We start from the raw sequence: 23,438 nt of genomic DNA, 5'->3' as shown, positions 1-23,438 counted from the left end.
GCATTATCGTCATAGGTGCCATGACCCCTTTGGAAACCAACATCTGTTAATTTCCTTTCAATGGTTGATGCTACACATTGTTGTATAATTTTAAGCAGAAACTTGCTGATGTGAGGGATGAGAGCAATTGTGTGGTTATTGGGTCAATCTTTAAAGTGACCCTTTTCTGGCAGTGGAAACTCTGAGTATTTTGAATCCTGTGGCCACATCTTAGTTTCCCAAATTTTCTGGCACAGGTCTTTAATAACTAGTTATAGGTAATAGCAGCAATAGCAGTAGACTTATATACCGCTTCATAGGCCTTTCAGGCCTCTCTAAGCGGTTTACAGAGAGTCAGCATATTGCCCCCAACAATCTGGGTCCTCATTTTACCCACCTCGGAAGGATGGAAGGCTGAGTCAACCCTGAGCCGGTGAGATTTGAACCGCTGACCTGCTGATCTAGCAGTAGCCTGCAGTGCTGCATTTTAACCACTGCGCCACCTTGGCTCTTATAGTACAGGTCTCACTAATTTTGCAGGTAAACCTATAGAGTCTTATTGTTTGGTAGTTGGCTCATAACCCATATGGCCAATTCTATTTCTGCTTCTCTTCCTTTATCATCCTGAGGCTGGATCCCTTTGCTACTCTTGTACATTCTTGTCATCTGTTCACACACACACACATACACACACACTTTATACATTTTAATCTATAGTCACACACAGTCCAATAGTAATATTGTTTACATATATACATTCAGTACAATTCAGTATTCAGTGTATATACAGTACAATATATATCTGTATTTCTAATTTGTTAATCTTCTTTCGTTATTAAGTTTCTAATCTCTGCACTTGTTATCTAGCCATTTATAGGATAAGTCCCATGTTAAGTAATATTCTGTTTCCCCTTTGCCTTGAAAATCTTATTACCCTTTCCCTTCAACATGAAATGTTGACAAAATATAAATTAGTAGTTTACTTTGCGAATCAGGGTTAAATTTGTTCTTATTCTGTATACTAATTATTTTGACAATTCTTTATATGCCAAGTTCCTAATTTTAAATCCTTGATAGATTCATGCTAATAGGACTATATCCAAGAAGAACATATGTATTATTGACAACCAGCGATTGCTGTAAAGTCATGTTGATGAGCCTTTGGATTTCACATGAAAATGTGACAATAACAGAATGGGTTCTATATTGGTTAACATATGAGTTATTAAGTTACACTTTATAAACATGATGTGCTCAATTTTCTGTCATGTTAGCTTCCTAAGTTTAAAAAGGGAGGAAACTAATTTTATATTTTAAAAAACACCCATTGATTTATTAGAAATGTATTCTGGTTCACTATGATTCATAAGTAGGCAATATTAATTTCATCAATTTCTAATGACTTCTCCTAAGATAGCTTACTCTTTTAGGAATTTTAGGTACTTCTTTTAGACCCATGTAGATTACAAGATTTTTAACTAAACAAACTGTTAAGAAACTTATGGACTGCATCTCCTTGACTATAACTATTCTTCCCAACAGATTTGGCAGAAAACAGCTGTTGTAAGTCTCATTTATTAGGAAATGACACTTGGTGGGTCCCAGGAGACAGGCCTTCTCTGTTGCAGCACCTGCATTACGGAATCTTCTACTGTCAGAAGTCAAGCTAGTGTCATTCCTTTCAACGTTTAGCAAATCATTTAAGACCTGGCTATGCTATCAGGTTTGAGGATCCCAGATAGCCAAAGAAGTCCTGCAGTGACTCCCTTAGTACAGCTAAAATCATCCTCTCTGCTCATGTGGTTTTTTAAATAGCCTTTAATGATGATTGTATTGATTTATGTTTTTTTTATTTTTAATTCACAGTTGCATGCCATCCAGAGTTAGGTTTTGTGGGAATAATTACAGAGAAATGCTCCCACAGGATGTCCCATAGTGTACACGAAACAATGAAAGCGCATGGGAATGTGGAAAACAGGATGAATGAATCCTAAAAATAACTGGCCATAGGCAATTCTGGCCCTCAGTGATAACATTGTATGCTAATGAGTATAATAAGAATAAAAGGGGGCTTCAGAGTCTGTTCTGAACGCTCTCATCCCGAGACATCTTGCCTGAGTGTCTTATTCCTCATGAGAGACCACCACACGTGGTGACCCCGATGTGATCCTGTGCCGATGGATACGTCCCTGCTAACCCTCTGCTTACCGCCTGGAATAGACTCGGTGCACCCGACGACGTCGCTGCGACTGACTCTAATTCATAAGTATGGGGGGTGGAATGTCTGCAGCTCAGAAAGTTCATGTTGAAGAGCTTAGGCAATTAGGCAGGAAGAAATATTTAAGCACCCAAGACAGAAAAACTACCAAGCCTCTCTCTAAATCAGAGGCTGTCAAATTGCTTGCTTATGTTTGAGCTAACTGTCCATCTTATCCAGAGCATGGCTCCTTAAAAGCCGACACATGGAGGAAAATTGGCGCAGTCCTCCACCAAGTTCCGAGGCCTCCCCCAGATGTTCTTTGTCTGTGGAAAACTGCCTATACATTGATTCAGACAGATGCTGAATCCCCTCTTCAGCTGTTGTTGAATCCACCTCCTTATTCAACAATGTCTGTTATGTTAACAACTCCTGCTCCAGACATACGGGTTTGCCAACCCACGGCTCCTGAGGGTCTTTCCCAATCCGTGTGCTGTCAGACTATTGCTGACAGCCCCTCTGGCCAAGCCCAACAGCCAGATATTATTAGAGGAGCTTATCAAAAAGCAATAAAAGAAGGAGGTCTAGATGCCTCCGATTTGCAGGACATTGAGCTATTTCCAGTCCTATACTGGACTACACCAGCAGGCATTGTTTTTGACTGGGAACCCATGCCTCTGGTAATGATTAAAGAATTAAAAAATGCGGTAAAGGATTATGGAATTATCAGCCACTACTCTAGAGGACTTCTTAATTCTCTAGCGGGTGCCTATCAACTGCTACCGCAGGATTGGAAAGACTTGGCTCGGATGTTGCTTAATGGAACCCAGTATGTGGTGTTTGAGTCTGAGTACAAAAGGGAAGCCATGAATAGGGCGACACGGCCGGGGGCCCAGTGGACCATGGAACAATTATTTGGGGAGGGTGCCTTTGCCACACTCCTCACTCAGGCGCAGGCCTTAACAGCCCTTGCTTTTCCGCTTGTCAACGAATGTGTAATGGCTGCCTTGTCCCGTGTAGATGAATCTGGTACCCCGATTCAATCCTTTTCTGCCATAAGACAAACTGCAACGGAATCTTATTCCAATTTTATTAACCACTTACAAAAAGCAGTGGAGAGACAAATTTCTAACAAGGAAGCAGCTGCTGAAATTCTTATGAAATTGGCATTTGAACATGCGAACGCAGACTGCCAGTCTGTCCTTAAACCTTTGGCATCCGGCCCGGCAACAACCCTTGCTGATTATCTCAAGGCTTGTCGTATCGTCGGAACTAATGCCTTCCAAATGGATACATTGGCAGCCGCGCTGCAAAAGGGAAATCAACCCCAGGGCACCTGCTTTAACTGCGGGAAGCCCGGACATTTTAAAAAGCAGTGTCGAGCCCCCGGACGGGGGGCTGCGCGTCCCGTGAAAAACACAGGGACGAAATCAAATACAGTTTGCCCAAAATGTAAGAAGGGCTATCATTGGGCTAATCAATGCCGATCAAACCAATCCAACCAGGGGAACTAGATAGGGGGTGTGCGGCTAACCCCCTCCCCAAGGCTGCCTCCTCTCCGCCAGAACAACGAATGCCCATTAGGGGCCAGTCCCGAATTGATTTACAATTTGTAAATGCGGTTTCAGTAGATTTTCCTAATTTGCTCACAATGGCTGAAACCCATATTCATGGCCCCCTGCCCCCTGGCATGGTGGGAATAATACTCCCTCATTGTTTGGCTCAGAAGAAGGGGACATGGGTGATCCCTACTATGGTCGATTCGGACTCTACCACCCCTGTTCAAATTCAATTTTATACAAATGTCCCAATTGAGTTTCAAAAGGGGGATTCCATTGCCCAACTTGTGTTAATCCCCTGTGCGGAAGCGCCACTATCTTGCGGCGATCCCTCCATGTCCCTTTTTGAAGGCTCTCCTGAATTATTGGCTTTGACACAAAAAATCACACCAAATAAGCCTATGATGCCACTATTAATTAATGGCACCCTATTTTCTGGTCTTGTAGACTCCGGTGCTGACGTTTCTGTCATAAGGACCGCTGAATGGCCTTCCTCATGGCTGTTGGAAGCCTCACCGGCAGTTAGGGGAATAGGAGGGACCCGACCTGCAAGAGTTAGTCGACATTGGCTTACGGCACAACACATTATGAAAGGCATCTCGGTGAAATTCAAACCAGTGGTTTTGCCGCTTCATACTAACTTGTGGGGTAGGGACCTACTTTTTCAATTTGATGCTAAATTAATATTGGAGGATTAATAATGCCGCACTTGCTGAAATTGACTCTTTTGTCTTCAACCCCTGTTTGGGTTGATCAATGGCCTTTGACAAAAGAAAAATTACAGGTTTTAGATAATTTGGTAAAAGAACAATTGGCATTGGGTCATGTGGAACCCACCACTAGCCCATATAATACTCCTGTTTTTGTAGTAAAGAAAAAATCAGGAAAGTGGAGATTGATTCATGACCTCCGAGCTGTGAATAATGTTATTAAACCTATGGGCCCCCTCCAATGTGGGATGCCAAATCCAAATTTAATTCCTTGTAATTATGATCTTGTTGTAATTGATCTTAAGGATTGTTTTTTTACCATTCCTCTCCACAGCGAGGATAAACAACTTTTTGCATTTTCTTTGCCCCAGCTTAATATGTCCTGCCCCACTCCTCGCTATCAGTGGACAGTTCTTCCACAGGGAATGCTTAATAGCCCTACTATGTGTCAGGCTTTTGTGGATTTTGCATTACAACCTTTCCGTAAATCTCATCCTACCTTTTTGATTTACCATTATATGGATGACATTTTGGTTGCAGCCCCTGGCCCAAAGGGTACAGTACAACTTGTGCTATCGGAGCTTGTTACATTATTGGCCACGTTTGGTCTTCAAGTAGCCCCAGACAATATTCAGACCCATGAACCTTTTTCCTACTTAGGCCATAAGGTTTTGGCCTCGTACTCATCTCCGGTGGTACCCTCCATCAAAATACCCTCGCCTTTGACTTTGGTTGCCTTGCAGCAAATTTTAGGCACCATAAATTTTGTAAGACCCTTTTTGGCTCTTACCACCTCGCAATTAGCCCCATTACTTATGGCATTAAAGGGACCTTTAGGCCCCTCTTCTATTGTAATTCTTACTCCGGCCCAGGAGCAGGTGTTTAGTTTAATAAATAAGGCGATGACCACCCGTTGGGTGGATCGAGCTTTACCAGACCGCCCACACTCATTGGCAATTTTTGCTACTCCTCTGTTACCCACTGGGGCGCTTATACAATGCCATGACAAAAAAGTTTATGTTGTAGAATGGTTATACCTCCCTGATACCCCACGTAAGTCCATCAGTTCCCAGCCTCATTTAATGGCTCTTTTAATAAATAAGGCTCGCTTTCGAGCTAAATTTCTTATTGGTTTTTATCTTGCTGGTTTGTATGTCCCCATTTCTCTTACTGTTTGGGAACCCCTCTTGGCCACATCTGATGTCTTACAACTTTCCTTGGCTGATTGATCAGGTTTTGTGTCTTGTCATTTACCTTCTGATCCCCGTTTTCAACTTTTCCTCAACGTTCCCCTTTCCCTGTCTACTTCCTTGGTAACCTCCCCTCTCTCAATTTTCTCTTTCAGCTCAGGAGACATCAGCCATTATTCAACAATGTCCTACTTTTAGTCTCCAAGCACATGCAGTTCCCCAAGGTGTCAACCCTCGGGGGATGCAGAGTTGTCAATTGTGGCAAATGGACGTGACTCAATATTTGCCATTTGCCCCTTGGAAATATTTACATGTTTCCATTGACACCCATTCAGGCTTTATTATGGCCACCCCTCAATGGGGTGAGGCCACCAAACATGTTATTAATCATTGCATTCGGACTTTCTGTATTATGGGTAACCCAACAGAATTGAAAACTGATAATGGCCCGGCTTACACTAGTTCCGCCTTTGCGGCATTTTGCCATCGCTGCTCCATTATCCATAAATTTGGTATTCCTTATAACTCCACTGGTCAAGCCATTGTGGAACTAGCTAATCAAACTTTGAAAACTGCTCTTGCTGCACACTCCAAAAATAAAGGGGAAAATAGCCCTGGCTTACCTGGAATACAAAATGTTTTAAATCTTACTCTTTACACTCTCAACTTTCTTAATGTTACTGGCACCCCGGGTCTCACGGCCGCCAGCAGGCATTTTTCTGCTTCTCCCGCAGACACTCCATGTCCACAAGTGTACTACCGACTTCTGCCGGACCCGTCCTGGAAAGGTCCTGCCTCCCTCATTACTTGGGGACGTGGTTATGCCGCAGTTGAAGACCATGGTGAAATTATCTGGACACCTGCTTGCTGTGTTCAGCCTTACATGGTGCCTGCTGATGTTCCCTCGGTGTAGTACACATGACTTGGGGGCCTGGGGTCCCAATTCTTATTTACAGGATTGAAGAAGGTTTCACACCTTTTTAATTTAACTAATTGTTGGATTTGCTTACATATCCCGGCTGATAGCAAAAGTGGCATGGTGTTACACGCTATTCCCTTTAATGAAACCAGATGGAAACAAGCTACCTGGCCTAGAACACAAAGTTTGCTCGACATCACATATGCTGTAGCCACCTGTGTGCAGGAACCTGCTTATTACTGTTTTTCAAGCACAGGCCGATGGACAAATGCAACATATCTTGGCAACTACACTAATTGTAAGACCCTGATTCCATGGAATGGATTGTCTACTTGTTGAAATGCCATTAATACAACAGCGCCAGATGAAGTCAATAAATACTGGGCTTGCAGTCAAATGCAGGCCATGGTACAATTTGCCAACTCCTCGAAAAAAGGAACTTATGACATACCTAATATGTGGCTCATATGTGGTAGAAGGGCTTACCGACAGACTCCAAGAAATTGGCAAGGCGTATATACGTTGGGATTGTTGGCCCCGGCTATATATGCTATGAAAGAATTACCTAGTGGAAGAATTCAAAATAAACGAGACACCTTCTCCGAATCCCCCCTGATGTTGGGAGGATCATCCTGGACTCAATTTTCTAGAGGTGTTCTCCCTCCACTAGGTGTTGCAATGAATTATAGAGATTTGCATTTGTTAAATAATTAGACTGTTGTTATATTTAATGAAACTATTACTGCTCTAAAATTAATTAATCAGGAACTGGGGGAAATACGTAGTGTAACATTGCAGAATCGTTTTGCTTTGGATATTATTTTGGCTGCAAAAGGTGGTGTTTGTGCTTTGATTCATTCACATTGTTGCATGTACATTCATGATAATCAACCTAATATTTCTGCCACAGTGGAAAAAATGGAGTCCTTGGTACGTAACAACCCCCTGCATAGTGATGGCTCTGGTACCATCGACTTATGGGGGGCTTTATGGTCCTGGCTACCTGATGGCTCCTGGCTGAGGTCACTGATCCCTGTGGTAATAACCATCATTGTATTGCTGGTGTTACTCTGTTGTTGTATCCAATGCCTCCCATCCCTGCTACAGTTTGCAAAACCCTCCTTCCCTCTAATAGGGCGGATGCTCTGGCCATGGAAACCGAGGTCCGTCTGAACTTAGAGGAAGTCTCCGTTATAAAAAAGGAGGAGATGTGGGAATAATTACAGAGAAATGCTCCCACAGGATGTCCCATAGTGTACACGAAACAATGAAAGTGCATGGGAATGTGGAAAACAGGATGAATGAATCCTAAAAATAACTGGCCATAGGCAATTCTGGCCCTCAGTGATAACATTGTATGCTAATGAGTGTAATAAGAATAAAAGGGGGCTTCAGAGTCTGTTCTGAACACTCTCATCCCGAGACATCTTGCCTGAGTGTCTTATTCCTCATGAGAGACCACCACAATGTTTTGTGCAGATGTGATTATATAAATATGTACATAAGTAAATGCTATTAAGTAAATCAAAATCCATAAAAGTTTCAATGTTGTATTTTAGAATCCTTTTGTTTTTTTCTATTTTAAAACAGTATAGAATTATACTTGCAAATATGAATTATAGAAAATAGTTACAGTGCGCAATTGATATCAATGTATAGTGATATCACAGATGACATATATGGGTGTGTTAGAATGTAATAATATATCAAATTATTGAAAATTATGTGAAAAGTTAAACATAGAAATACTTCTCAAAAATATAAATTGACCCTAGAATTAAATTGATCTTTACGTTAAAATTAATTTAAGAATTTAATTATTCTTACGTTTTCTCCAATAATCAAATGTGCTTTGGGTCATCTCTATATTTGTTTGTGTCAAATCAGAGTTTCCTGAACTGCTTTATCTATTGTATCTAATGATGTCGTTACAGTAGAGGAAGTAGATTTGTTGGTGAACTTTTCAGAACAGATTTGGAATGCCCTAACTGAGATGGAATGGAATGGAATGGAATGGAATGGAATTCTTTATTGGCCATGTGTGATTCGACACTCAAGGAATTTGTCTTTGGTGCATATGCTTTCAGTGCACATAAAAGGAAAAAAAATGGGGGAAAAGAAATACATTCATCAAGAATCGTAAGATACAACACATAAGATACAACACTTAGTGATAGTCATAGGTTACTAACAAGCAATCAAATCATACTAGAAAACAAACAGAACAATATAAACCATAAAAATACAAGCAACAAGGTTATAGTCATAAGTGGGAGAAGCTAGGTAATAGGAATGAGAAGAATAATAGTAATTATTCTTAGTAAATAGTTTGATAGTGTTGTGGGGATTTGTTGTTTAGCAGAGTGATGGCATTCAGGAAAAAACTGTCCTTGTGTCTAGTTGTTCTGGTGTGCAGTGCCTCATAGCATTGTTTTTAGGGTAGAAGTTGAAACAATTTGTGTCCAAGATGTGAGGAGACCTGTAGACATTTTTTTCAGCCCTCTTTTTGACTCATGCAGTATACAGGTACTCAATGAAAGGCAGGTTGGTACCAATTGTTTTTTCTGCAGTTCTAATTATCCATTGTGTCTGTCTTGTTGGGTTGCAGAGCCAAACCAGACAATTATAGAGGTGCAGATGACAGACTCAATATTCCTCTGTAAAACTGAATCAGCAGCTCTTTGAGCTCGTTGAGCTTTCTGAGTTGGTGCAAAAAGAACATTCTTTGTTGTGCTTTTTTGATGATGTTTTTGATGTTAACGTTTGTGATGATGTTTTTGATTTTAAGTCTTGAGATATGATAGAATGTAGAAACCTGAAGGTCTCTACTGTTGATACTGTGCTGTCTAGTATTGTAAGAGTTTCTACAACATTTCTACAGTTTAGTTCAAGATTGTCCCAGTTGCACCACAAGGCTACTTTTCCAACCTCCTGTCTATAAGCAGATTTGTTGTTATCTCGAATGAGACCAATCATTGTTGTTTCATCTGCAAACTTCATTGCTTTAACAGAGGGATCTTTTGAGATGCAGTCATTGGTGAATAGATAGAAGTGGAGAAAGCACAGAGCCCTGGGGGGCTCCTCTCTAATTGTACAGGAATCTGATGTGATTTTGCCTAGCTTCACCTGTTGCTATAATAAATAAATATATACAATATGTATAATACAAATATACCAATATGTATAATATAATTATCATCTTATATTTATTCTTATGTATAATACAACTATAATACTAACAAGCTCTCTGTTTATATATATGTGCCTACATGTTTCTGCCTATAAGTAAATACTTTCATACTATTGCACTATAAGCTATAATAGCCTTCCCTGATTTGGTGCCTCGGTATGGATTTAGTGGAGATTGTACAATTAAAAGTCCAAGACATTGAAGAGACAAAAAAATGGAAAAAGTTATGTTCCAGAATATTTGCTTTATATGATATTTCAGTCTTTAATAAGATCTTTAATAAGACTGAAAATGTTGAAAAATTCCTTTCCGTAGTCATAGTTACAATTTAACCATGGATAATATGTGCTAGTGTTATGAACTCAAACTAATCTATTATATATAGGGGGATTTATTTTCCATCACATTTTGTTCTAATTACAAACATATAATCTTAAATAGGACTCTAAAAATGTTTGGCTAAGTTGAACTATTAAGCAAATACTGTTGGAATAGATTTCACAATGCCCTCCAAAACATGTTCAGACAGAACATGTCTTTTGATCTTATCTTGTCACAATGAAAATGCTGCCTTAAAACCACAAAATGGAACATAACTCTCCTGGTCATTTTTCTGTCACTTAAAAAATAGTTTTTTTGGTTTTTTTACTTTGCCTTACACTCTGAAAACAACAAATTATTCCTAGTGATCTTTTTCTATTCCCCACAAATTTCTTGACTAAATGGCGAGCTTTTAACTTATTTTTCCAGTAACAGTAACAGCAGGGCCTTAGGCTGAAGATTGAAAAAAGACACCCCAGGCAGTTCCATTTCTTCTGATGTAGGAATTGACACAGTGACATTGTTTCTTAGCAGGTTTTGCTACAAGTCACACTTTCTAATGTATGTGTGAAAACGTGTATACAAACAAACTACATATATCTCATTGATATAGATTTTAATTTAAAATAAATGCTGGCAATAAAATATAATATATTTTTCTCTTATTTTAAGAGAAAAATAACCCAGAACCTATCCTGATTTTTTGTTAGTAGCATTTTTTTTCTTTCCTGCTTTTCTATTATAGGTAGCTGTTCCTATAAGTAACTGTCCTGGAACATTTGTTTTACTGTGGGGAACTTCATTTCACTTTACTTGGGGCAAGTAGATAGTAGGAATCCTTTTTCCTAATTCATGAAGGTTTTACCCTAGAATTTAGGGCTTTATGGGAGCTGTTTTGTAAGTGGTTTTGAAGTTCAAACTGAGAACTTAAATGGAAGATAAAATCTTTGGTCCTAGTTAAAACAAAGGTGCTTACATGCTCTATTCCTCCTTCTTAATAAGCTAATAATCCAAATACATTCCTGGTAGCTCTAAAATATCTACCCAGAAACCATAATTTATGATAGTTCAATCCTGAATATAATGAAGCTAACCAAAACAACCTCACACTGAATGTTCCTGTTTCTGCTTCTGAAGTCTAAGGAAGACTTGGATTGATGTAAAGCCTATTTTGAATAGAGAGTATTCCACACTTGGTTACCAATCATCATTCAGACTGATGGTTTTGATCTTTATATCTCTAAACAGCTTAATGCTAACTATTTTGAGGATTAATTCTTCTGCTTCAGACCTGCTCAGCTGCTTCATAGAAAATGCTGTTTTGAAGACTCCCCTACTGTGGAAATGTTGCCTGTCAGGTACATAGGACAGAGACTTTTCCTTTATAGAATGGAAAAACCATGGAATGCATTCCACATGGATACATATTTGCCCTCCAACAATTTTTCTTAGAAAAATCATTTCATTCATCAAGCTTTTAATGAATTTTATTTTATTTTGACAATATTAATTTTACTAATGTATTTAATTATATTATACCTCTTCCTAGGACTATAGGTAGCTCGCAGTAATAAAAAATACCATGATCATAAAGTGGAGTTATTAAAAATAAAATAAAATAAAATCTACCATATACCTAAATTGCTTTCTGCCTGGATACGTTGTTCCCCCTATCGAGTCTAAGGCAGATCCTCAATCCCTTTAAAATACTACAGAACCTTTCATAGAAAGAAGTCCTACAATGTTGCCTCTGAACTGTGATTAAAATGATGCTTTCTTCATCATACCTGATTCAAACTGCAGAAGCATCACCGAAGAGGAATGTTCTGATGCTAAGTTGAAAACTTGCTCTCTGATATCCTGATAGTTGATTGATCAGAAGAGAAAGCTAATGATATATGGACAAGCTACTTGAAGGAACAATCAAACCTTTCCTATCTTAGCTTGCCAGTTCACATGACTAAATTCCGTGCCTTTTTTAAAAAAAGAAGAAACAGCCAAACATTCAGAAATGCTAAGAGAGAGAGAGAGAGAGAGAGGGAGGGAGGGAGGGAGGGAGGGAGGGAGGGAGGGGGAGAGAGAGAGAGAGATTTCATTATTTTTAAATCGTTTTGTTTTCTGTGCTTTTAGAAAAGTATAATACAATCAAAACAAATACTAGATAAACATATTATTGGTGGTAGAAACTCATCATAATATTGCCTAATAATACATACAACATATTAGTCAATAAAATAATCGATGTAGTATAGATAGTGGATACCATAATGTATAATATCTAAGGATATGCATGACTGAATTATGCTTGCTTCTGATTTATAAGGCCTATTGGACTTTAGTAAACATCTTCTAAAGCATTTGAAAGGCAATATTAAGCATTTTGTTATAAGTGTAATCAGTCTTGCAAACCATTAAAACTTAAACTGCTAAAGCAAAGAAGGATTTTTGTCACACACACAAAAAACAATAAGTATCCAGCCTCATCTAACTCAACTAACAGCCTCATCTATGCTTTCTTAAATATTTGATTTGTTATATGCAAATCAGTCATAAGTTCTGTAGAACTCAAAAGCTTTTTTATAATGCCAGTCATAAGCAGAGCAAAGAGGGCCATGTGTTACCAAGGATTCCATCAAATGTTTCAATTGTATTTATTCTACAAAATAAAGTCCTCCCTATTCAGCCCTCAACTGTGTAGCCATAATGAACAGAAAACACAAATTTAAAGTCCTAACTACTATAAGAAATAAAGCAATAATGAACTGTATAAATCAAAATGTGCTGTGGGTCACTGATTCATAACAGACTCAATTGATCTTTTCCCCATTATGAAAATTCATTCAATTTTCATACATGGAATTGCATTTGTATAGATAGCAATCTTTCTCAACCTGCTGAAGCTACGTTTCCCAAATTTATGGCAAATATGGCTGCTGATTGCTGTTCCAGTTGCTATCATTTTGGTATACTTAGAAAGTACCAAGCTCTATGAAAGATGATAATTGTTATATTTTTCTGATCAAGAAAAGGATACAGATCATCAACCAATTTGACAAATTTATCTATTCATGAAAAATGATAAACAAAAATGCATAGGGAGAAAATAGGAGCAAATGAACTAGAGAACAGGAAATGGATACAATACCTATATATGATAAAATATGGTTTATCCATTGTATGTGAAAGAGTTCTCTTTATAAAGCACCATATTAAAAAGGCATGAGGTGGCTTTCTTGAGTGAAAATTAGAAATGTCATTCTTGAACTGATGAAAAAGCACTCATTACATCCAAATCAGCTGCATTCTCATAGCTATCACTACATATGCATCTGCACTGCTTTTATAATTAACTACATAAGCTATTTTTCAGCAATTAAAACATTGGAGGTTATGGACCTCTTCAAGTGTAATCAGCCTCTTGAAGGGATTTAAACAGCATGCATTGTGTAAACTAGCAACATTCTTTTTCATGCAGTAGACAGTGATGTGCTGACAAAGTTTAAAACTTTTCTTTCCAGTCAGCAAATATGATTTGTTCTCTCTGTCTCCCTTCTTCATTATACTAACCTTCATATTCATCTGGAAAACTTTTGTTATTACATTCAACAACTCTATAATCATAACTGAAGATGAATGGGATGAATGCTAGATAGTCATATCTTTTAGGATAGAGACAGCAGCAGAGCAGGTAGAAATGGGAACTATGGCATATATATACTTCTTAGAAACATGGAATGTTGCATGTGATATAACCAGTGATTTCCATATATCAAAAAGAATGATAGTGGTTGATGAATACATATCTTTTTCAAGTTTAAAACATCAAAGCAGGAAGTACAATATCCCAGAACTACTGAAGTAAGTTGCCTATGCTTAGTTGTTTGATAACATCAAAAAGTGTCTATTCTAAATCTCATCTTAGCCTTATATTTAGTTTGTGGTGTGGTCTAATAACTAATTGCTTTTGCAGTTTTTTAAAGTTCCAAAAAATTAACATGAATATTTTTATATATGTGAGTATTAATAAAGTCTTTTGAGTTTTGACCATAAAGTCTATTGTTTAAATGGGAAAGAAGGGGGGAGGGGGTTGGTTACAAATTTTTTTTAGCTGAAACTATTAGAATCAAAACTCAGAATTATTTCGGTCTATGGTACTATCTAACAAATTACATTTCTATTTTTTTATTTTTGTACATAATATATATACCAAATAATCCAAACATGAGAACTGGTTGTTAAAAGAAAAAAAAGGGAGGATAAGCTTCCTATTCTATTTAGGGCAATGTTAATTCTTAACATAGATATTCCTGCCCAATTGCTTGTAGTACATAAGAGCACAAGAACATCAGATAACTACATAACTGTGAAGTAGGCAATTATTCAATAGTTCTGCATTGTTTGAAGAAAAGCTATTATTTTTTATGTTGGCGAAGAACTCAATGTTATCGTACTTAAGTTCAAAGTAGCAGATTGATTGATAGATTATTGATTGATAGATTATTGATTGATATCACATTTCTTTGTGCTTAGAGCACAATTTTTTATATGGTTTTGGGAAATAACTATATTTTTGATATGTGAAAGGGTTAAAATGCAGTTAACAAAATAGGAGAGTGCAAATAGCAAAAGAAGAAGTCTGTGAATAAGGTTAATATATACACACTGTATACAAAATTGTTTCATGAGCTTTAATTCACTGTTACATAATTTGTTCTACCCCACCCCAATTAGTTTGTTCAAGATTTGTTCAAATGTAATGATCAAGCCAAAACAAAAACAAAAACACTTCCCCAGTCAAAAAGAATATTCTTATACACAAGAAATATGCTGGCTGTCATATCTTGTGAGTACAAGATTCCAGATCAAAGAATACAGGTTGCTTCCATAGTTTCCTCTATTGCAGCCACAAAAAAATAAAAAAAGGTATTATAAATGTCCCAAAGATGACCCTACTAAACAGCCTAACTGACTTCACGGTGTTTTTATTGAGAAGAAAAGAAAAGATGAAGCAGTATTATGTATACAGCCTTGAACAAAAGTGGGTTCAAAGTTACCTAGCTTTGATGTTGGTCTTTCCAAACTGTGTGTTAATTACTACTGGTGCATGAAGCATGAAGAGAATAAGAGTGAACCAACTCCAACCCCCACTTCCCCAAAAATCCTTTTATTATTTCACTGCAAGAAACATCTCATAGTTGGTAAAATATGTTCTATATTTGAGGAGAGCTGGCATAAGGCAGCCTGGCAGTTACCTGCTGTCATGAGAATAATAGGACAAAGGTTTAATTCATAGAGAGGTGAGATAACAAAGATACCCAAAAATAGGAAATACAAAAAAGCCTTCTTTTCAATGCAGTCTCCTATTTCATTATAGATCTGGCACAATTACCACTCAGTACAGAATGACTCTTACACATCACCTAATACTGGTAGATAAATAGTTAGGTTTTACTTTGTGTCATATATAACAAAATCATTAAATACCATCTGGGTATCAATGTACAAGCTTGATCGTTTTAATAATAAATCAGGCAAAAGGTGAACTTTTAATGCACATTTTCCTTATAAAATTGTAAAGGCAGATTCATTTAATATATGGATTTGGAAGTATTTTAATTGCTTGTATTCATTATACACAATCTTAAAAAATAACTGCAGTATAATATTCTAGAAGTACTAAAACAAATATACACTTTTATTTTTGTTTTCCAAGTCACACTTTGTAGATTAGAGAAACAGTTACCTTGAAAATCTAGTAGACAATATTCAGCATTCATTAATAGACTGAGTGTACAGATGTTTTTAACTAATTAACAGGCATTTTTTCACTAAAGGTAAGTTTTGTGCTAAGCAGAAATGCAAAAATAATCTTAAAAAGTCTTTAGTTATCAGATATATATCCCAGAATTATTTCTTTATTTGGTCAATTGACAGCTCTGATTATGTAGATACTGACACAAAGGTACAAAATTCCTCATTTCCAGGGCTTAAGTTGTAGAACACAGTAGAATATAAACCATTTCATTTTTAGAACTTTCATTTCTATCAGTTTAAAAACAGAGATATAGTTTGAGAAATATGAGGTTCTGAACTTAATGGAATTCTGCAATATGTTCATTCTTTTGACAAAACCTTAAGTTTCTCTCTACAAATCCAGTCATATTAATATCACTGGAAACAAATGTTCTTTGTATATCTAGATATTTATCCAGCACTTGACAAAAACCTATCCTAATATCTCTATCAGCTCATTTATTCATATCAAGGATGGTCTATCAACCATATTTATTTATTTTACATCCTTATAAGTGAGAAGGTAGCAATTTATACACACAAAGCCAATGAAAATCTTCTTGTACTTGAAAATAAAGCAAAGAAGAGTAAGTAAAATAAAGCATAATGAGAAAAGTCAGCTTCAGATGTTCATTTAAGAAATATAAAAAGCCTTCTTATTCTGATTGATACCATGTGTTGAAAACCAATGGAATCCAATCCTTTCTAAATAGTGTAGTTCTGTATACTAATAATAATTTTATCATGCCAAGTACATATTGCCAATATTAATTTAATTACCCTAAATTAAATTATTTTAACGGATATAATATAATTATATCAAATTATATTCTGTATAAAACTAATTATAATTATATTTTCACTATCTACATGACTATATGGACTGGGATTCAAATAAGCACTTGAATGCTTATTTGAATCAGCATACAGTGAAGAAGTCTGGACCGACAGATGAGGTGACAGATTACTGAGGTAACAAGAACAGCATTTATTTAACATAAAATAAGCAACAGGCAACTATGTACAATTTAGCATCATGCCCTGCTTGACAGCTATTTATGCAGGAGCTGTCAAGAAGGACAGCCAATAGTGAAACAGCAGAAAGCCTGCTTCCAGCCCGGTGCACCTTAGCGGCTAGCCAATAGGTGCTAATCCATGGTTTCCGGGTTGTCAGTTGTATGTTGAGGACTTGTGGCTGGTTGTAAGTCGGGTACTGATTGCAAATTGAGGACATAACATTCCTCCCCCCCCCCGGGAAGATGCATGCGTGGTGGTGGTGCACGTATACTCACTTAAATAGGCGGGGCATCACCGGACCCGCCCAGAACGCCTCAGTTGCAGCTTGGTGGACAGAAAGGTAGGTTGTCCCTGTGGTAGCTCCTCCCCAACAGGAGTGGAGCTCTGGGTGATGTCACCTCGGCCCACCCCTGCAGGCTGGCTTGGTTCTTTAGGTAAGTCTCGGTGTGCCATCATGGCGGATTGAGGAGGGTTGTGGTCAGGCTGCCAGAAGGCAGTAGCTTCATAGGAAGGCCTGACTGGGGGAAGCAGCTCCATGGGACTTCTATTTGTCAGTGGGCATGAGGTGGAGTGTTGACCAAGGAGGTAAGCCACCACCTTGTCTGGCCAGCTTCCTCGATCCATTCATCCCAGGGCTTCTTTGGCTGAGCTGACAGCATATTCCACTCGGCCATTACAAGCGGGGTGATAGGGGGCAGTGAGGGTATGGTGGATCCCTAAACTGGCCAGAAATTCCTGGAAGGCTGAGGCAGTAAACTGGGTGCCGTTGTTGGACACTAGGATGTGTGGCAGCCCATGGGTGGTGAAAATCTGCCACAGCCCCGGATACTTGCCTCAGTGGTGGTGGATGCCATGAGCAGGAGCTCGACCCAATGGAAGTTGGCATCCTTGACCACTAGTAAATTCTGACCATGGAAGGGATCCGCAAAGTCTATGTGGACCCTGGACTCCTGGCAGGGGGAGTAGTGGCCAACCCAGATTTCAATGGCCTCATCCATCTTGGGCCACCAGACATAGTTGTGGACCAAAGCCTTCATGCGAGCTATGCCAGGGTGGTCCAGATTGAGGTGGTTCAGGACCTGGGTGCATAAGGAGGGGGGAATGACCACCTGGTCTCCCCAGAACAAGCACCTGCCTTGGAGGGAAAGCTCCAGTTGATGGGTCTTGAAAGGGCAGAATTCCTCAGCCATTTTGCCCAAAGGCCACCTCCTCTGTACCCAAGTGAAAACCTGGGAGAGGGTATGAGTGAGTTGCCACATCCAAGGATGAGAGGAGCAGGGTGTTGATGGACAGGACCGAAAAACAGGGGGCGGGGTCAGGGCCAGTGACAGGGAGAGGGCAGCGGCTTAGGGCATCAGTATGCCCCATCTGTTTGCCCGAATGGTACTGCAGTGTATAGGAATACACTGTGAGGAATTTCATCCAGAGATACATGCTTGGGGAGAGAATGGGTGGGGTGGGATGGTCATTGGCCAGAAGCCCAAGGAGAGGCTTTTGGTCAGTGAATAATGTAAAATGCCATCCATAGAAATAATCATGGAACTTTTTAATCCCGGACACCACAGCCAGAGCCTCCTTGTTGATCTGGCTGTAGTTCCTCTCAGCGGAGGAGAGTGTCCAGGAATAAAAAGCTATGGGGGCCTCCAAGCCATTGGGAAGGATGTGACTCAGGACAATCTACCAAAAGGAGGGGCTTCACATGCCAACATCAGTGGCAACCTGCACTATACTGTACTAGGACAGCCGCTGATGTAAGCATGGCTTTGACAGTCATGAATGTATGTGCTTCATGGCTACCCCAGTGCCAGGCCACCAATTGGTCGACCAACCGATGCAGTGGCTTGGCTAGTGATGCCTTGTGCAGCAAAAATGGCATGTAAAAATTCCAGAGGCCGAAGAATGCCTGCAGCTCTGCCTTGGAGGTAGGAGTGGGGGCGTTTCTGACAGCTTTAAGTTTAGAGGGGGTGGGGTGGATGCCCTGGGCATCCACCAGGAACCCCAGGAACTCCACTGTAGCACAGCAAACGAGCATTTGCTGCGTTTTAATTTCAAACCCACACCCCTAAAACTGTGGAGAACCTTCCTAAGGACTTTGATGAGTCCTGATCGACTGCAGGCAGCAATCAGGACATCATTGAAGCATGGAACAAAGTCAGGGAGTCCATGAAGCAAATGCTCCATGAGGCTCTTGAAGATTCCCGGGGCAATGGAGATACCAAATTGCAAGCGGTGGCAGTAAAAAGCCCCTCGGTGGATGATGATCATCTGGGCTTCGGCAGCCTCGTCATCCACTGGGAGCTGCTGGTAGGCCATATCCACTTTCACAAAGATGCAGCCCTGGCCCAAGGAATCGAGCAGGTGCTGCACCACAGGAAGTGGATACGGGTTTGTCTGGAGACCTTTGTTGATCGTTGACTTATAGTCAGCACAGATCCTGATGGACCTGTCTGCCTTAATGGGGAAGGAGGAGTCAAGGTTGCGATGTCACAATGTGCGGTCTCGATACTCCAAGACCTCCGTTGATACTTTTGCAGCTGGATGGTCCATTGAGACCTAAACTGTCCCGCATAGATGGTGATCAGGAAGACGAAGCCTTGCTGGTCTCAGGGACATCGCAAAGTCTCTGATCAACACAAGGAAAGCGCTTCAAGCCAGCGGTAAACAGGCAGCCCCCAGGCTGATGAAGTCGGGACAACTCCGGAAGGAAGGAAGCCAATAGGCGTGAGCCCTTGGTTGCCAGGCTGTCAGTTGTATGTCGAGGACTTGCAGCCGCTCATAAGTCAAAGACCTAGGACTGGTCACAAGTCGAGGACATAATATACAGTTTTCTGTACCATAAAAATATGCACACAAGTGGAGCACCCCCAAGTAATTGAAAGAACTGTCTTTTGATTCCTTGGAAGATATTTTTGAACAGGTTTGACTGTATTTAAAACAATGACACTCACTATAGGACAAATCAACCAATATTTTATAAAGACAATGCTTCCCCTCTAGTTGAAAAAGAATTTTAAAATACCATTTTTTATTCCATCAAAGTTTAATTTCTTCCTTCCTCTACCACATTAATGGATTTGTTTATGCTAAAGGTTTATGATAACAAACATGTAACAAACTAAATGTTATATAGACTATACGAGAACTAAAAATTTTATGAACTATAGTAGAAATGTAATTCCCTTTTCTTCAGCATTAGCAGATAGCAGATTGGAGAGGTGTCAGAATAGTCCTAGGTCCTAATAAAAAAAAATCTAACTACTTTATCCCAACAGCTATAAGGAAATCAAATGTAATTAGTTTTCTCTACAGTTTTCAGACATTTACTACAAAATATATTTGTAGCAAGATAACCTACTTGAATGAACTATGATAATGATGCAGAAATTCTTCTGGTTTCTGCATTTATTTGATAATGCAAGAATATGGGGAAAAAACTACCAGCAAGTTTTAAACATTTTGAGGTGACAGTTGGGAGAGGAAGGGAAGGAGGGAAGGAAAGAAGAAGTAAGGAAGGCTCTGCATAGATATATATGATACAATCATTTTTATATAATAATAACAGAAATGTGAACTGTAGTTAATTGAAATATGGAATTTATGTCTATTGATATGTGATATAATATCACAATATTTTAGTCTATTGTCTTTCTACAATATGACAATTGCAGTCATACATTCATCCATACACAGTTGTAGTAAGTTCTATTTAATTTCAGGATTTAGATGTATATCTGATAGTCACTAAACATAGGCTTCATCTGGAAAAGGTAAAGTTAAAATTTGTAGCCCTGTCAGAATGGATTTCTGTGAATCTATTAAAAGATAAATTAATTTGCTTTAATTAAGGAAATGTTTGAGCAACTTGTTAAAAGTGTTTAGCTAAATAGTAACAAGTGAAGATATAATTTGTTGATTATATCTTGACAAATGCTTCATTTTTCATTAACTAATGTATAGTAACTAAAGTAGTAGTGTTCAAAAATAGCCAATGCATTTCAAAATATCATGGCAGTGTATATACAATAGATAATTGGGGTTTGGCCACTTTGCCATATATAGAAATTTATGTTACATACCTACAATAAACATATAACCTTAACTGAAGTATCTTAAAAATATATGACCACAGATATAATATACCAGTATTTGAGTCAGTTTGGATTAATTTTTTAAAAATCTCTATTTTTATGATGTATTTTTTCAGATTTGTCTTTCCAATCCTGCAGGGCTCTGAGAAGCTTATAGGCATTCCCACTTTCTTTCAAAAGTATGTTGTTGTCTCAAAATGAAAATTATGCATTTTCCATAATCTATAAGACTTGCTTCTGACCTACATTTCTCACCAAGTAAGTGTGTGGAATTTTCCAAAGCTGATCTATATTCAGTAGAAAGTATCAAAACTTTTCACATTCTATAGCTGAATTACTGTAAGAAAAATTAATATATGACGTAACACTGAAAGAGTAAAAATATCACTTTATCTTCTTTCAAAGTTATTTATTCTACTACAGGCACTTTTTGCATAATTTCTCTTATGTGCAAGTGTTGATAAATTAAATTATTAAGTCTCTCAATCCTTGTATCTCAGTGAGCCTAAGAGTAAACATTCTATGGCAGGGATGTCAAACTTGAGGCCCTTGGTCAGATGTGTCATATGCTGGTCATGCCCACACCCGGTTTAGCGAAGGCAAAAAAAGTCACGATATGTCATGTGATGATGCCATGACGATGTGAGTTTGATATCCCTGCTCTGTGGGCATGGTCAATATCTTTATTTTGTAGTTTTATGTTAGGAAATTTTTAAAAAACTTTTTCATCATTTAGCAAATTATATTAACATTCTTGATATTTCTCTAAATCTTCTGATCCTTAGGTTTACTGTGATCTTGCAAATTTGCCAAACTTATCTTATTATCTGAAATAACTACCTGAATTTATTTTATGTTAAATTCTTAAGCATAGAATCATATGCTTGGCTGACTGAGCAATGTCAGACATTCACTTCAACAATTCCTTCAACTGCTTATTAATTAGTTCAGAAATACCTGCCATGTCAAACTTATCTTTTTTAGGGACTTCTTCCATTCAGTTTTAGTTCTTGCTTCAGTTGTCTGAGCAATTGATTTGCTCAGGTGAGTATCAGTGTGTTGTTTACCATGATGAGTAACCTTAAATGGTTCATTCTGAATGTCCAATTGCTAGATTCATGCTGAGGTTCATATATTTATGTGGCTATAATTCTTTTGCCTTTATGTGAAAACCTTTCTTGTACTTTCTCTTTCACTTTGATATTTCAAAATAGTTCATCTAAGTGTAAAATATGACAGACAGTTGGGGCATGAGGACAGTGAGGATTTCAGAATGCCATCTCTTGTATATGCAGACTGTACAGAATACCATCTTGTGTGTATGCATCTTGTGTGTACAGTAGATGTACTCTACTGTAGAACCATCCTCTTAAATGTGGGTCCAAGGAAGAATGCCTACTCTGTCATGGCCCACACTCTGTAACATTAGAGGGTTCCCCCAGAGATAACAACACCAACCTCATTCCTCTGAACCTTGACTAGAACAGGAACGGAACGGAATGTTGACTTCTGCCCCTCGAGCGTGGCACCATCTGTCATTTTTATCCACAGGAGGAGATCCTTAACGAGCCACAGCTGCTTGTTATCCTCTCCTGTGAGCATCCTGAAACCACTCACAGGAGGTTTCTGTGTCAGAGTCTGATAGCAGCTCCAAAGGCTCCTACCGAGGCACAACAGGTAACTATCAGTGATGTGCAGTCAGGGGAGGCAGGGGAGGCAGGGGAGGCAGAGCCTCACCACTGTCATCATGAAAAGAAAAAAAATGTAAAAGGAAAAAGGCTGAGCTAGTTGCTGCCAGTCACAGTGGATGACTCTGCTTAGTGCTTAACTGTTTAAAAAAGCCTCTTAAAAAGTGCCCTCTAGAGGAGGAGGTAGGAGAACCACGTGCCTCATCTAGTCTGACTTTATGATCACTCGAGCAGAGTTAAGCAAGGGTTAAAGGCCGAAAAATTCCTTATGTAGATGAGGCACTTGGTTCTCTCGCCTCCTCCTGTAGAGGGCGCTTTTTAAGAGGCTTTTTTAAACAGTTAAGTAGAATCATCCATTGGGGACTCTGGCAGCAGCTAGCCCAGCCTGACCTCAGCAGCTCTTGCCTTTTTCCTTTTACATTTTTACATTTTCATGATGGCAGGCAAGAGCAGAGTTGAAATCCTCTGTGAAACAGCTGGAAAAGCTATATGGGTCAGAGGGAGGGGGAGGAATTCAAAACTAATCCTCCTGGTGCAACTTTGTGTGTGTGTGTATGTGTGTGTGTGTGTTTTTTTTTCCACTCAAACAAACTCTCTCTCAATTTGAGAGAGAGTTTGTTTGAGTGAAGAGAGGGAAAGCGGTAGGAGAGGCAGGGAGGGCAGCCCACCAGCTTTCTTTCTCTGTGTCTGTGGCAGCCCGCCAGCAGAGGCGGATCTTTTGCCTGCCTCTGCTGGCGGGCTGGCGCTTTCTTTTGCCCTCCTCTCAGAGCTCAGGCAGGTGAAAGAA

The 23,438-nt window shown here is 38.9% G+C and overlaps 1 protein-coding gene across 1 annotated transcript; it reads left to right on the top strand.

The window, feature by feature from the left end:
• Positions 1 to 2,586: 2,586 nt before the first annotated feature.
• Positions 2,587 to 3,690, top strand: LOC148043883 (endogenous retrovirus group K member 8 Gag polyprotein-like). The gene has a single exon (XM_087723693.1). It carries the CDS (start codon positions 2,587 to 2,589, stop codon positions 3,688 to 3,690), a length of 1,104 nt encoding a protein of 367 aa, XP_087579819.1.
• The last annotated feature ends 19,748 nt before the right edge of the window (positions 3,691 to 23,438 follow it).

The sequence above is a fragment of the Thamnophis sirtalis genome, unplaced genomic scaffold (assembly GCF_051295495.1).
Source record: "Thamnophis sirtalis isolate CommonGarterSnake01/CBP01778 unplaced genomic scaffold, rThaSir2_p1.2 scaffold_10, whole genome shotgun sequence".
Lineage (NCBI taxonomy): Eukaryota > Metazoa > Chordata > Lepidosauria > Squamata > Natricidae > Thamnophis > Thamnophis sirtalis.
The sequence above is the reverse complement of the archived record's forward strand: the minus strand, read 5'-3'. Positions and strand labels throughout refer to the sequence as shown.